This window comes from Silurus meridionalis, chromosome 15 (genome assembly GCF_014805685.1).
Source record: "Silurus meridionalis isolate SWU-2019-XX chromosome 15, ASM1480568v1, whole genome shotgun sequence".
In the NCBI taxonomy this organism is placed as follows: Eukaryota; Metazoa; Chordata; class Actinopteri; order Siluriformes; family Siluridae; genus Silurus; species Silurus meridionalis.
In genome coordinates, this window is record NC_060898.1 from 21,361,015 (window position 1) to 21,377,964 (window position 16,950).

Below are 16,950 nucleotides of genomic sequence, written 5' to 3' on the forward strand. Positions count from 1 at the left end.
GAAAATACATAAATGAGTGAATTATAAAGATAGACAGAGTGAAGGTGTGTGTGTGTGTGTGTGTGTGTGTGTGTGTGTGGAGGGGTGTTGGTGAGGAGAGAGAAAACACATGAAAGAGAGAGATAGACAGGTTGAAGGTAAAAAGAGAGAGTGTGTGTGTGTGTGTGTGTGTGTGTGTGTGTGTGAGAGAGAAAGGGATCGAGCGCGTGCTGCTCTCGTTGGCAAACGCACCTTCTCCGCAACAGTCGCGCGCGCGGTATTGAAGCCCAGAAGCCCGTGTCACCACCGAGGAGGAAACCAGCAGGAACATGATCGCGCCGCTTCTAAAATCCATCTGGAGGTGGAAAAATGGACTTATCCTTTTTTGTACCCCGTCTCTTCTCCTGCCCCTGCCCCTGGTCATCGGAACTACGGTATGTATGCTTGCATCCATGCGTGCGTGCGTGTGTGTGTGTGGCGCACTTGCTGCTGGTGAAAGTTTCCAAACGTTAGAAGAAAGTTGCAGAGTTGACAAGTGCTCGAATTGAAGGGGGACTTGGGGGGATCCCCCCACGACAAGTAAAAAATAGACTTAGAGGGGTCCCCAAGATTATTTCAATAAAAAATATCTGAATTACACAACAGCTGGGGACCACCCATAAGACATACTCAATTCGAGCACTGTACTTAGACCCTCCTAATGTTTCTGGTTTAAACATTAAATCTGCTCATCAGGCTCTCACATTACTTTTCTGAAGAAAAAAAGCAACAGGTGCAGTGGAAGTGAAGGTGTTTCTCCAAAAATCCATCCTGGAACTTACAATCATTATCTGGAAGTTCAGATGGTTTGGATCTGATTTGGTGATCAATGATTAGTGCACGTCCAGTGCGCCTTGGCAGGGTGAAAGGACCTCGCGTGACGCTTGCATTCCACTGCTTCACTGAAGGGACACCCTCACACACACACACACACACACACACACACACACACACACACACACACACACACAATGCCCCTGCACCCTCTTTGTTGTCTTTACGCATTGTTATTTGGGACTTTCAGAAAATTAACAGGAATACAATTTTTTTTAAATAGTTTTTTTCTTTTCATCCAAACTGAAGCTGAATAGATCTTAGCAAGAATTTGGGTGTTTGTACTGTGTGTTTAATTCGTCTCACATTATTCTGCTTGTATGCTGCAATCAGATTGCCTTTGGAAAACAAATAAAGATGAACTGATGAATAAGTTTATTTATCCGGTATTTTTCGGAAGATGCCATTATCCAGAGTTAGGTACATTTATCTGAGGAGCTATGGGGTCAAGGGCCACGCTCAGGGGTCCAGGAGTAACAGTTTGCTCCAATGCCTTAACCACTAAGCTTCCACCTTCCCATTTCATTTGCATCAGAATGACATCCGGTGTCACAGGAGAGTCTGTGGACTGCATTTGCTTCACTTTTTTGCTCATTTTCTGACAAATGCTTTTAAAAGCTTCCTTTGTGGTCCTATTTTTTGCCCAAGAGTGTATGAGTGTATGGTGCCCTGGAGTGCACCCGTGTCCCACTGGTGTATTCCTGCATCACACCCAGCAGTCCTGAGACCCTGAACCACTGTGACACTGATTAGACCAGAATGATCTTTTTTTACACAATGACAGCAGGATATTGATCTAAAAATTGTTTATAAAATATGCTTTAAAAAAATATGCTGATCTTTTATAATATTCTCACAAAGCCTAAAGTAAACCAGTCTTTTTTTTTTTTTTAAGTTTTAGCTACAAATAATAGGACTGTTATGTAACACTGAACTGAACAGTCTGTTACTATCTGCATGAGCTTTGTAACGAGAGAGCATGAGAGAGAGAGAGAGAGAGAGAGAGAGAGAGAGAGATGTTTTATAGAGAGATCTTTTCTGTCTTTATCTTTACCTATTTTTCTTTATAATGTTTGGACTCTGCAGAAAGCAAGCTGTGCCTATGTTATCGGACTGATGGCAGTCTACTGGTGTACCGAGGTTCTGCCTTTGGCCGTTACTGCTCTCTTACCAGTCGTGCTCTTCCCTCTGTTCGGCATCATGGAGTCTAAAGATGTACGTTTATACACACAACCTTCATTTTCTTTTCAATGCAAGAGATTTTAGTGCATGTCCTTAACCATGCAAATGTGTACTGTACTGTATTGAAGTTCTGGTGATGTGTGTGTGTGTTTGTTAGGTTTGTATGCAGTACCTGAAGGATACGAACATGCTGTTTTTGGGTGGCCTGATGGTAGCCGTCGCTGTCGAGCATTGGAATTTGCACAAACGCATCGCGCTGCGAGTTCTGCTCATAGTCGGGGTGCGGCCTGCCCTGTGAGTTACTTAGATCCTTACTTAATCCTCTAATACATGTCATTATAGAACACCAGTGGTGGACAGTAACGAAGTAAATGCAATTCTTTACTGTACTTAAGTAGCTTTTTCACAAGTATTTCCATTTGGGGAGACTTTAACTTCACCACATTTAGGAGTCAAATATCTCAACTTTTACTCAACTACATTTTGCGAAATCAGTGGTTCCTTTTTTTTTTTAACTTCTGAGTGGACTAGTGAAGCATGCAGCATACCACCAATCAGGGTTGAGCGCTTGATCTGTTTTGAATTTGAGTTGAACAGCAAGCAGAACATTTTTTAGAGGAATAAACGATGGAAGAAACACCTGACTCGAACTCGCCACAACACCTGTGGACTTATTTTTTTGAAGTAGTTGAAAAAACGGTTTTGGGCTCATGATCATTTTAGTGGATATCAGTGTTTGACTCATTAATATCATTCGATTAATAGGTCAGAGTCACATTAGAGTCTTTTTACATAAACTGAGATGATTAAGTAAAGTTTAAATTATAATAGTAACATAATATTATAGGCATAATAAATTGTTTACATTTATGTCATTTGGCAGACGCCCCCTATCTCATTCGTACAATTAAAGTTGATCTAATTAATACAATTAAGCAGCTATGGGTTAAGGGCCTTGCTCAGGGACCCGGGAGTGGCACCTTGGTGTGACTGGGGTTTGAACTCATGACCTTAAAGTCCAATGCCTTTACCACTAAGCTACCACCTCCCCATAAATCATAGTACTGTGGATACTTAAGTGCATTTGATGGCGAATACTTTTGTACTTTTACTCAAGAGAAAGTTTCAAGGCAGCACTTTTACTGGAGTCACATTTCACTGAGCTGATCTCTACTTTTACTCAAGTACATGGTTTGCACGAAGATGATTTGATGTTTGTTTATGGCAAAAACAGAACACGGAAAATTTTACATTCTAGGAGGTTTTTCGGCACTCACAAACACATTTATGTGTTGATATCTTTACTGCCGTTCACTTCTTTATCATCACGGTGATAAGGTAATGTAATGTAATAAAGTGAGGTAATAATAATGTAATATTGATGTGAATACACGTTTTGCAGGTTGATGCTAGGTTTTATGGGTGTGACGGCATTCCTTTCCATGTGGATCAGTAACACAGCCACGACGGCAATGATGGTGCCCATAGTGCAGGCCGTGCTGAAGCAGCTTATGAACACGGCAGGAGAAGAGGAAGCTGGAGATCCAGCAGAATGTGAGGGGAAACTGCCTGACAAACCGGCTGAGGTTTTGGGTGAGTATTTACGGTATTTAGCAAATGCGAAATCTCACCACTTTATTTACACTCCTTTCATGAAATCGTCACTTCTTTTTCATTTAATTGCATTGTGTTGTATGCAGTGCCGGTGAAAAGCTTCGGCATTTCTCCAGAGAACACAGCTGAAGCACATAGCGAAACCAAGGAGATGCTGAGGATGTCTAAAGGCATGATGCTGTGTGTGTGTTACGCTGCGAGCATTGGTGGAACTGCAACACTCACAGGCACCGGGCCTAACTTGGTGCTCACGGGACAAATAAGCGAGTAGGTCTTGAAACACTTAAGATTAATAATTCCCATGATTCATAGTGATACGAAAATCTTAAAGTCTCAGTGTCTCTTCTCAGGCTCTTCCCAGATAACCCAGATGTTGTGAACTTTGCCTCCTGGTTTGGGTTCGCCTTTCCTAACATGATTATTATGCTTTTGGCAGCCTGGTTGTGGTTGCAGCTTGTGTTTCTCGGCTTTAAGTAAGCATTACATTATTTATCGTAATAAACTTCAGTGCCATCTATCTTTATAAGCATGTTTTTTTTATTGATAATATGGGAAAATACTGATATGAATCCACTCTTTTTTTTCTTTCTATCTCCTTTTCTTGATCTAGTCTCAAAAAAGCATGGGGCTTAGGCACTATCAAGACTGAAAAAGAGATCGCTGCGTATAATGTGATTCGTGAGGAGTATCGTAGCCTCGGCCCCATGTCCTTCGGGGAAATCAGCGTTATGATGCTCTTCTTCCTGCTGGTGGTTCTGTGGTTCTCACGCGACCCAGGATTCGTGAGCGGCTGGGCAACACATCTTTTCAACAGCGAAAAAGAGTATGGATTAGTTTTGAACATACACGACTCCACAATAATCCCTGTTGTTGGGTTTTTTCTAAATGTACTTAAATTATATAGACAAAAGTATTGGGACACCTGACTTTTCCAGCATTACGTTCCAGCTAAACTGTAACCACAAATTTACATTTACAGCATTTGGCAGACGCCCTTATCCAGAGCGACTTACAACTGAGCAGGGGAGGGTTGTAGGGCTTTTGCTCAAGGGCCCAGCAGTGGCAGCTTGGTGGTGGTGGGATTTGAACCTGTGATCTTCTGATCCAAAGCCCAATGCCTTAACCACTGAGCTACCACCATTTGAGACACATAGTTTTATTGGATGTCTTTGGATTGTCTTTATCTTTGCCTGACCTCATCTATATTGAACATGATTAATTGGAACGCTGATTCCACCCCCAGACCTTCTCACCTCATCCAACATATTAAATGACTTTTGCTAAAGCCCTTGTGAACATATTTTTTAAAAGAGTGGAGGTTAATATAAGAGAAAATAGGAACTAAATGTGGAACTCGATGCTCAAAAAGCACATGGCAATCTTATGGTCAGGTGTCCACAAACTTTTGTCCATATAGTGTAAATTATTACAAAGACACAAATAGATATTTATGACAGATTTAACAGCTAATAGACTTTCAATAACAGCAGTACTATTAATTCTGTCATTTTTACTGAACCTTTTATAAAAAAAGAACACATTTTGAACAACAGATTCAGTAGGTACTGAAGCAAACAGGGAAAGTCTGGAAAGTCCATCCTTATCTTTAATTGACGGTCAGCATGTAATGTTTATCTGCAAATGTTTTCTCGGATGTTTAGGCCCATAGGTTAGCAAACAGTGACGCAAGTGACACTCAGTGTAGTGTCATCAAATGCACTTTGACTTGCCGAATAAAAAAAAAAAAATAATAATAAAATATATATATACAATCTTGATTATCGATTAAAAAAATACAGATCAAAGTAGAAAACAGGGGAACATGTTTCCAGCGAAAAAAGCAAGATGAGAAACATGTTATCCCTCTGAAAAAACGTGCTTCTGAGTTTGGATGATGAAAAAAAAGGGGGGAAAAAAAAGAAGGAACCTTTAGCCTAGTGCACCTGATGTGTATCCTTGTGATCAGATGATGTTGGTCGCTTGTGAGGATTTGTGAATGAAGTTTCCAAGAGGATTCTCTCTGTAAATAGGGTTTGTGTACATAGTGGTGTAATGATCAATTATTCAGGTCACATGTCTGTAGCTTTTTTTACATTTCCAAGATAGTTTTTATGTTAATAAGTGGTCCACTATGGTATTTTACAATAAAATAGAATCTGGTTAAAATCTTGTTAGATTACTGAGGTAATTTCTAATAAAAAGTGACATTATTTTTATTGAAAAATAATACATAGCATGTAAAATATACCCTGGCTTAAGAACTGACACCTTCATCTAAATGTCTAATCTAAATGTCTAATGATCTAATCTTATTCTGAACAGGTACGTGACAGACGCCACAGTGGCAGTGTTTATAGCTGCTCTTCTCTTTGTGTTTCCTGCCAAACCCCCATCTCTGTTCTTCTGTAGGCCACAGAGCTTTGACACAGGTAAGGGTGAAAGTGACAGGAGTGAGTGTTGGACTCTTTAGGTTTTTTTTCTGCAATGTTCCAAAAGTTTCAAAATAAATCTGATTATTTCTCAGTTTACCTATTATCCTGGTTGATCTGGAGTCTATATTTAAAACAATGGTTGATAGAAGGGAGTGTATCCTGAATTGGATGCTAGTAATAACAGAAACTAACTTGCAGATTGGTCTTTTATGATTGAGTGATTATATCATATATTATCAAATAATAGGTAGTATTTATTGGCAGTTTGCTGTGAAAGCAATCCATTTTTTTACCACAATAGGTCGTATTATACCCACTGAGAACATGAACAACATGCAATTAAAATAGATGTGGTTAGTGTTGTCATTTAAATACAATAATTAAAAGTAAATGCCATGCTAGAAGAAACACAAGCCTGTCTAAACTTTTTGGATGAAAATAGCAGAGTAGCAACAGCAAATCATTAGAAGCAACATACCAGCTCCAATTTAGTTGATATTCAATCCAATCTAGGTTCATTAGACCCAAGTTCTTGAACCTGTAAACCACAGGCTACTTAAGGAAATGATCTGGAATCTCTACTCCAAAATACAGGAAACTGATTCTTGTCTGTGTTCTGTTGCAGTGCCCCAGTCCCCCAGTGAACCTCAGACGGCTTTGCTGACCTGGCAGGTAGTTCAGAAGAAGATGCCATGGAGCATAATACTGCTGCTCGGAGGAGGTTTTGCCCTGGCTAAGGGCAGCGAGGTAAAGAAATACAGACTATTGCACTGGGAATTAAATGTGTGCTGAGCCTTTACATTTCTACATTTGAAGCTCTAGATAAAAACATACATACGAGGTCGTATCAAAAAGATTCTAGACTATCTCTGTTTACAATCTTACAGTATCACCGTCACAATATTCCTCTCGCACAGTAATACAGCGCTCCCAGCATTCCTGCAAAAATATGTTCTAGAGGTCTTCTTTACGAAGTGTGCCAAGCACCTTCTGCAATTCGCCCTGGATCTCTCCGCAATGGTATCAAAACAGCGAGCTGGATCTTAATTTTCAGGAAAAGGGGCGAAGTCCACAGGAGCCAAATCTGGCGAGTAGGGTGGGTGCGGAAGTGATCACGTGGATTGTTCTCCAACGATCATCATGCACGAGTTGCCGAACAGTAGTGACATTTTCAGGGTTTGAGCTCGTCGAAGGTCTACTGATCTCTCACCGTTTTCCAGTAATGTTCCTCCGCTCTTAAAGCACGAACGCCACTCAAAACACGTCGAACGATTAACCGTATGTCAAACGTCTCTGTGGCATATTTGTCCAGTTTCACGCTGAATTTCACCTTTGCTATTCGTTCTAACTTGCTGTCCATGATAAAATCGCAGACGTTGTAACCCACATCTAAATCGCAGACGTTGTAACGCACCCTCTATTTCCTCCTTATTCTACAAATGAACCTGCACTGGTGGAATCAGCTCTCCCTCATTACACCTCTCTTACTGAACATCAGGTAAGGAGAGAGCTGAAGAAACTGAAGACCAGGAAAGCAGCAGGCCCAGATGGGTTGTGCCCCAGGCTCCTGAAGACATGTGCAGATGAGCTAGGAGGTCCTCTCCAGCACCTCTTTAACCTGAGCCTGCGCCTTGGTATAATACCAACACTCTGGAAGACCTCATGCATCATTCCTTTGCCCAAGGCCAAGCAGCCTAGGGACAACAAAGATTACAGACCAATTGCACTGACCTCTCACATAATGAAAACTTTGGAGAGGTTAGTGCTGCAGTTGCTGAAGCCCCAGGTGCAACATGCCCAGGATCCACTGCAGTTTGCGTATAGGGAGAGGGTGGGAGTGGAGGATGCTGTCCTGCATCTTCTCCACCGCACTTTGTCTTACCTTGATGAAGGGGAATGTGCAGTGAGAATGTTGTTTTTTGATTTCTCCAGCGCATTTGACACAATCCAACCCCCAATTCTGCAGGAAAAACTCAGGAGTATGGCAGTCGAGCCATACTTAATATCCTGGATCATGGACTATCTGAAGGACAGACCCCAGTTTGTCAGGATGTTGTTTGCTCTGTACACGACCGACTTCCAACACAACACAGAGGCTTGCCACATACAGAAATTCTCAGATGATACCGTCATTGTGGCCTGCATTAAGGAAGACAAGGAGGTGGAGTACAGGCAGCTGGTGCAGGATTTTGTTCTTTGGTCCAAGCAGAACCAGCTACTGCTAAATATTAGAAAAACGAAAGAACTGATTCTGGACTTCAGAAGACAACCCCCCCTCTCCCAGCCAATATGCATTGACGGTGACCTGGTGGAGACGGTCACGTCTTATAAATATCTGGGAGTGGTGTTGGACAAGAAACTGGACTGGAACGAGAACACCACCCTGCTCAGCAAAAAATGTCAAACCAGGATGTACTTCCTGCGAAGGCTGGCATCTTTTAATATTTCCACCAAGCTTCTTAGTATGTTTTATCAATCAGTCATCGAAAGTGCTCTGCTGTACGCTGTGGTGTGCTGGTGCGGCACAAGCAAGAAAAACCTGACCCGACTAAATAAGATCATCAGGAGGGCTAGCTCTGTTGTGGGACTGAAGCTGGCCTCAGTGGAGGAGGTGGCAGAACAACGGACATTGTCGAGACTTCAGGCAATCATGGACAATGTGACACACCCTATGCATGAGGCCTTCAGTAAGAGGAAGAGCAGCTTCAGCAGCAGACTTTTATCCCAACGCTGCACCACAGACAGACTTAGGAAGTCTTTTGTCCCACGAGCCATCAGACTGCACAACACTCTGTGTTGAGAGCTTTTACTTTATCTTTTGATTAGGCTGGAATTCTGGGAAACTTGGCTTGATTTTGATTTTGGGTGATTGTTTATATTTGCTTGTTCCTTTTTATCTTTTTATCTTTTTATCTATTTATTGTGTTTTATTTTGGTTTAGGAATGATTGTGTTTTTATGTGTGGGCGGCTGGCCACTTGGAATTTCCTTCGGGATCATTAAAGTTTATCTATCTATCTATCTATCTATCTACATGGTCAGAATTGCACCGGTTAGGACCATTTGTCTCTAGTCTTTTTGACACCACCATCAAAATAACATTAGGATGTGTCCATATGTAATTCGGGTATGTCGGAGAACTGATGTCAGGTCAGACAGATAGATAGAGAGCACACCTAAAAGCTGTATGATAAGGCTTTCCTGCAGAGTGTACAGTATCTGTTGTAATGATGAAATAAACAGGTGTAGGTGTAAAAGTATTTGATCATCACAAGAACCTAACCAAGACAGAGAAAGCTGCTTAGAGATATAATGTCAAATTGGACATGCATTGAATGGATAGAATGGCACATTAACAGCAATGCCTGCAGCTATGCCTTGGTTTGGTATGAACAAAAAAAAAAACAGTCAATTATGCTGTTAATTCTGATTCTGCTGATTATGTGTAGTGCATATGGACTATACCAGTAGCAGAAATTTTAGTTGTGTGTGTATTACATTATGTATGAAGAGTCAATAGTTACGTCTAGTCCACAGTTTGTGCATCTGTTTTTACTCTTGTCTGAATTTCTCCACACCTAAAGGACTCAGGCTTATCTACATGGCTTGGGGAACAGATGGCTCCACTGCAGACCATCCCTCCTTGGGCCATTTCTATTATCGTGTGCCTCATGATAGCAACCTTCACAGAATGCACCAGCAACGTCGCCACTGCCACCCTGTTTCTTCCCATCCTGGCCTCTCTGGTACAGATCCTTTCTTTCACTCGTACATGCATATATAAACGAAACCAAACATGACAGCTTTCATTAAAGGATTAATTATTTGAACGGATCATTTGAGCATAATCATCATCAGCATTTTTGTACAGTCCCTGTCAAAAGCGTGAAAAGAGTCACAGAGAGACCGAGATGAGTTTTCTTTCGTTTCTTTGCAACAAGAAATAGTTTCCTTTGACCAAACAAATATATAAATGATAAGATGTTCAATAAAATTTTTATTGAAATATCCTCCTTTAGCATGACTAACAGCTTTACACAATCTTGACATCCAGACAGTTTGTTTTTCCAAACATTCAGCTGAAAAACTATGCCATGCTTCTTGTAAAACCCTAAATCACAATTTGGAAAGTTCTTTAGAATTTCACATTTTCAATTCAATAGGATTTACCATTTAAGCTTCCACCTCCATGTGTGAAATAAGCGTTATGATGCTCTTCTTCCTGCTGGTGGTTCTGTGGTTCTCACGCGACCCAGGATTCATAAGCGGCTGGGCAACACATCTTTTCAACAGCGAAAGAGAGTATGGATCAGTTTTGAACATACACGACTCCACAATAATCCCTGTTGTTGGCTTTTTTCTGAGTGTACTTAAATTATATAGACAAAAGTATTGGGACACCTGACTTTTCCAGCCTTACGTTCCAGCTAAACTGTAACCACAAATTTGAGACACATAGTTTTATTGGATGTCTTTGGATTGTCTTTAAATTTGCCTGACCTCATCCATATTGAACATGATTAATTGGAACGCTGATTCCACCCCCAGACCTTCTCACCTCATCCAACATATTAATTGACCTTTGCTAAAGCCCTTGTGAACATTTTATTTAGGTTATTATAAGAGAAAATAGGAAATAAATGTGGAACTCGATGCTCAAAAAGCACATGGCAATCTTATGGTCAGGTGTCCACAAACTTTTGTCCATATAGTGTAAATTATTACAAAGACACAAATAGATATTTATGACAGATTTAACAGTTAATAGACTTTCAATAACAGCAGTACTATCAATTCTGTCATTTTTACTGAACCTTTCATAAAAAAAGAACACATTTTGAACAACAGATTCAGTAGGTACTGAAGCAAACAGGGAAAGTCCATCCTTATCTTTAATTGACGGTCAGCATGTAATGTTTATCTGCAAATGTTTTCCCGGATGTTTAGGCCCATAGGTTAGGAAACAGTGACGCAAGTGGCACACAGTATAATGTCATCAAATGCACTTTGACTTGCCGAATTTAAAAAAATAATTATAATAATAAAATATATATATAATATATATATAATCTTTATTAACCATTAAAAAAATACAGATCAAAGTAGAAAACTGGAGAACATGTTTCCAACATGTTTTCTCTGGTACAAATCCTTTCTTTCACTCGTACATGCATATATAACCGAAACCAAACATGACAGCTTTCATTCAGGGATTAATTATTTGAACGGATCATTTGAGCATAAGCATAATCAGCATTTTTGTACAGTCCCTGTCAAAAGGGTGGAAACACCGAGTCACAGAGAGACCGAGATGAGTTTTCTTTCGTTTCTATGCAACAAGAAATAGTTTCCTTTGACCAAACAAATATATAAATGTTCTATTTAATTTTTATTGAAAAATCCTCCTTTAGCATGACTAACAGCTTTACACAATCTTGACATCCAGACAGTTTGTTTTTCCAACATTCAGCTGAAAAACTATGCCATGCCTCTTGTAAATCCCTAAATCACTATTTGGAAAGTTCTTTAGAATTTCACATTTTCAATTCAATAGGATTTAGGTGCGGTGACTGGGTTGCTCCAAAACAGCCCCAAACCATTTAAGCTTCCACCTCCATGTGTAACTGTGGGGGTGAGGCAGTCTGATCACATCTTCCATCCTGTTCTCCATCTTGCACAAGTTGTTTTGTTATAGACAAAAATGTCACCTTTGGACTCGCCAGAACTTTTTCTTCCACCCATTTAGTGTCCAATTTTTGTGGGTTTGTTGCAAAGAAACAAAAAGAACATGCATGTTTCAAAAGCCTAAGATGGCTCAAAGGCTCTGTATATTTGAGCTGATAAAATTCTCTTATTTTTTTGCTGTGAAAGCATTTTTGTTTATAGTTAGAATTTGCTATGAGTAACATTTGCCTGTAAAAACGATTCTTTTTTAAAACAGGTTTAAAAACGTTTTGCTGGTTAAAACCAGTTTTGAATAGTAAATTGATTCAGAGAATATACTAAACATTTTTAAAGCAGCCAAACAAATGAAAAGGTTTTATTGTTTAAGATTTTCTCAGATTGCTGATTTTCTGTAGTGATGCTTATCAAACGATGGCAAAAGTAACCATTTAGCTAGCTAGGCTGTGATAACACTAACTTGCTCCCATTCCTTGGCTAGTTTGTCTAATTTCACTAGAACATGAGGGATGTGTAACCACGTAACAGCTCGTATCTTCTGTTCTGACTAGCAGTATATGGACAAAAGTTTGCGGAAACCTAATCAAGATTTGTATGTGCTTTTTGAGCATCCCATTCCACATGTAATCCCTTTTTGCTGTTATAATGATCTTCACTCCTCTGGGTGTTCAAAGGTGTTCAGTAGGGTTGAGGTCAGAGCTCACTTAAGATCTTACACTCAGACCGAAGTAGTCCATAGTTCAAATGAAGGGGAAATGCCACGCTACCATATCCTAAGATCCTATACAATTGTGTGTCCCAAAAAACAAAACCAGTTTGGTGAAGAACCACATATGGTTGGAAATTCAGGTGTCCCAATACTTTTCTCAATGCAGTGTAGAAAATTCAGTATAATATATAGTATAAGATTCAGACTCAAATCCTTTAGTTTGCTTTCAAGATCCTTGTGCATGGTGTTTACTTTAGCAATTCAGTAATTCAGTAAATCAGTTGTCATGATTGCTGCTGGGTCTCTTCTTCTCCATGTTTGATATTTCCTAGTGAATGTAGTAAGAATGAAACAGGTATATCATGCATTTCCATTCTGACAGCAACACTGCAAAAAGGTCTGCGTGAATCCAGATTCAAAGTTAGCCGTGAGTCAGAAAAAGAACCTGCTCAGCTTTGCCTCTCTGAGCCTCCTCCCCCCTCCCAGGGTCCTTCATCTTTCCTCCCTGCCATTGTAAAGCTTCTGGCACACACTGCTATGTCTTGATGAATGTAGACCACTGTGAGGGGAGCTTCTGAATAGGGAGATTTGAGTGAGGCTAGAGCTTGTATAGTTCACAAGGCAGAGCTATGAAAATGCCATTATCAGCGAGAGACAGCGCATTGAAGCTAATCGAAGTTTAACACAAGCCAACAAGTGGACTCAAACTCGGCTCCGTTTTGAGTTTCTCACTCTATGTCACATGGAGGTTTCGGCAGCCAGCTTCTCTTTCATTCCTGGCACTTTTGTGTTTTGTCCTTTGTACTAATTCTGTTCTGAATGCAAGTTTGTATTTCAGTGTGGCCTTTTTTACACCAAATTAGACTTGTTTCAAAAGCTCTGTGGAAGAAGGAAGGACAGAAGATTATGAAAATGGTTAATGTACATCAGAAATGTGTGCACACCACCGTGGCCTTGTTTTACATACATCAGCTAAGAAAAATGAAGAAAAGTTATCTTAGTAAAATGTGTTGGTAGTTAAATTTGTTTGTGTATTTTGAAATGTACGTGGGCTGAAAATTTTAGCAATACCTGGCAACCCTGGTAGTAACATTAGCTCATCTGTATGTGCTTTACACACAGGAAATAGGGTTGTTGTACTGGAAACATCTAAAACCACACAAAATATGTTGTCAAAAATCATAAAGCTTCTCAATTAATGAGGAAACTTTCACTAAAATGTAACCTATAGCATTGGTGAGGTGAATTGAACATTTTTTACCAAATAAAAAAAAATATGTACGCTATATTTGTTACATCCATACAGTATGTTTTCGACATGGTACCTTGTACTAACTGATTCTTGTGTTTCTTTGCCAGTCCCAGTCCATAGGCATAAACCCGCTGTATGTCATGATCCCCTGCACTCTCAGCGCTTCGTTCGCCTTCATGCTTCCAGTGGCAACTCCTCCGAACGCCATTGTTTTCTCTTACGGTTATCTCAAAGTGTCAGACATGGTGAGTTTCATTTTCCAATAATTTTCCCTTGAATACAATCATTCTATGAATATGAATGCAGTCATTGCATGTTTATAACACAATGTTTGCTCTTCAGGCCAGAACAGGGATTGTCATGAACATCATTGGGATCCTGTCCATTACCCTGGCGATCAACAGCTGGGGCAGAGTCATGTTCAGTTTAGACTCATTCCCCAGTTGGGCGAACACCACGGCAGTTTGATTGAATTGACTCCAATCAAACAGGCGAAATATATCACATGTATCACCTTCAGCCATTGAATCCATACATTGTACTGAGAAGTTGAGGGTGACACCAATATCACAGCAATGACCGGATCCTTCCAGATTCCTCAGGCACTTATACTGTGACACAATGTCACATGTGGTTTGTCAAAACTCCTGTAATATACGAATTGGTGTACAGCAGAAGCAGAAATAAATGTAGAGTTTGTTTATTTTATAAATCCTAACAAAGACGTCTATGTCTATAATCATTTGTTTCATAAAAAACTTCTAAAAAAGTATTTTATTTATCTGTATACATGTAAAGGGTGTTCAATATAAGCGCTGCTCAGAATCACACCTTAGCAAGTGATCGAGTCACATTTATCGAGTATTTCTGTTTTATAAGGTTACAACAAAACCAACATGTGATTCTTTATCTTATTTCTAGACATTATAAATAGAAAGCTTTTAATAGACTCCATAGTCTTTAATAGAATGTTGGTGGATTTAATGGAATTTTATTCAATTCCATTTTTATTCCTATAATACTTTTGATGGTGGACAGTTTGATTCAAGATCAATTTATATATTTTAATGAATTAATTTATACCTTAAAATAGATCTCTAATAAGGAGGCGAGTCTCAGGGTCAGTGTGAGAATATACCTCGAGAGAAACCAGGAAGCAACATTTTACTTCTCGAAGGAAAAGAAATTAAGGAATCTAAATTACAAATTTAAGGGCATTAATAATGTTGCAGAACAGTAGTTATAATTACAATTATAATTGCATTAATTATTACATGATTTATTATATTACATTCCTTTTTTTGCACTGGCACAGTATTTGATTGTTTGTAGTAAAGGTGTATTAAATCTAAAAAATGTTTTTATGACACTGAAGGTAATTGCATGTAGCTATGAATGTATGTGTCCTTGTTTTATTGTGCATGCAAGCACTTATATTGACTCATAGAACCAGTACAGTCACAAAATGTATAACAGTGTTTCCACTGCCATTTTGTATATCCTGTTTTAATAAAAAAGACTTTAGTATTCTCTTAGTAGTTTATACCCCTCTGACTTATTTATCTGGAAAGACCAAGAAGCTACAACATTTACACCTTTTACTTATTTACACATAACAGGGTCAGAATGTCAACACAAAATGTATTGCATTGAATATCTTTTTTATTTTTATTTTTTTTTATATATATGTTGTTTTAAATAGTGGTGATCAATTTCAGACCTCTTATACACCTGTCATGAAAATGAGTTATTAAATGAATATTACATGCAAATGACTAATAGATATGTAAATAGGTAAAACACAATGCTACACACTGATTGTGGTTTTATTATCACTCAAAAAAAAACAATATTTAGAGGACAATAGTAACACTGTGAAAATGATTTTTATCACAGCAGGGGGCGGTATGATCATACATCCTCATTAATTGTTTAGAAGTTTACATTTTTTATTGATTTTATATATATGTAAAATATATAATCATATGAAAGAATATATAATTTATATAATAAATAAAAATATATTTTTTGCAGAATATAAGTGCAATCCAGATGCAATATAATGTAGTAGAAACATTTCTATGTGTGTTCTTGTTCTTAGAGCAAAAATAAAGTCAAGTGTAAAGTGTAAATTAGATCAGTAGTATATAATAATATAATAATGACTGTGCATGTGCATCTCCATAACTAAGGCTGATGCATTTTGCATATGAAGCAGCTAACGATGTGATATAATTCCCCCGATCTGATTTCAATTTAAATCAACACAATGCGATTCAATGCAATACGATGCAATGGAAATAATATGATGCTATGCAATTCAATATGGTACGGATAGCTCACTTTTATTTCTTTGGTTCAGACAGACAGCAAATCATACATTTAATTAAGTGCCTTCTGACTTCTAATGCATCAGAATTAGAATCAGAATCAGGTTTATTGGCCAAGTGTGTTGACATACACAAGTAATTTGGTTCCAGCTGTTAGTGACATGCATGGCCTTTTCACAAACAAGACAAAAGATTAAATAAAACCAGACGTTCTTTTCCTGTCCTGTCTCCAGGAAGATGCAGCTCTACCTCTGCCATGTTTATCTGTATTCTATGTGACTCTTAGGACACGCCTCGGTCTACGTAGTGTTGTGATACGTCACGGTGGTGCTGAGAGAAGCTGCTTGAGAAAAGTTTAAGCCGCAAGAAATGAATTTCAATATCAAATATTGGTCACAAATTATTGGTTACTTTCTAAATAATAATATATAATTCAATATAATTTAATATATTATATTACATATATCATTTTATAAATAAATCGTTTTTTTACCAATGCAAATATGTTAAAAATGATGCCTCGTGATACGAATGCCACTTCGATAAATCGATGTATCACATCATTAACTTTTATGCCGACGCACCAATGCGAATTAGTGAATCTTACCATCTTTACTGTTCACTATGGATTGTTAATGTCTGCAACACAACTATGGCAAAGCTTAAAATCAGCATGTTCATCTAAATGAGATTGCATGTTAAAGCCTCTAAGAATCATACATGATGTTCTTTAAAGTATGTGTTTAATTATAATCTACACTATATGGTCGAAGGTATGTTCCCAAAGTAGGCCACACAGTAGGCCAAAGTCACCACAAAGGAGTCATTACACCATTGTCTTTGGATTCTGTAGCATTACAATTTCCTTAACTGGAACTAAGAGGCCCCAAACCTTTCC

The 16,950-nt window shown here is 38.7% G+C and overlaps 1 protein-coding gene across 1 annotated transcript; it reads left to right on the forward strand.

Moving 5' to 3' along the window:
• Window positions 1-149: 149 nt before the first annotated feature.
• On the forward strand, window positions 150-15,257 carry slc13a5a (solute carrier family 13 member 5a). Its single transcript, XM_046868441.1, has 12 exons — window positions 150-413; window positions 1,939-2,067; window positions 2,192-2,328; window positions 3,437-3,627; window positions 3,735-3,915; window positions 3,999-4,121; window positions 4,259-4,471; window positions 5,971-6,077; window positions 6,706-6,827; window positions 9,664-9,825; window positions 13,830-13,967; window positions 14,065-15,257. The coding sequence occupies exons 1-12, from the start codon at window positions 309-311 to the stop codon at window positions 14,188-14,190; spliced, it is 1,734 nt and encodes a 577-aa protein (XP_046724397.1). The 5' UTR covers window positions 150-308; the 3' UTR covers window positions 14,191-15,257.
• Window positions 15,258-16,950: the final 1,693 nt, after the last annotated feature.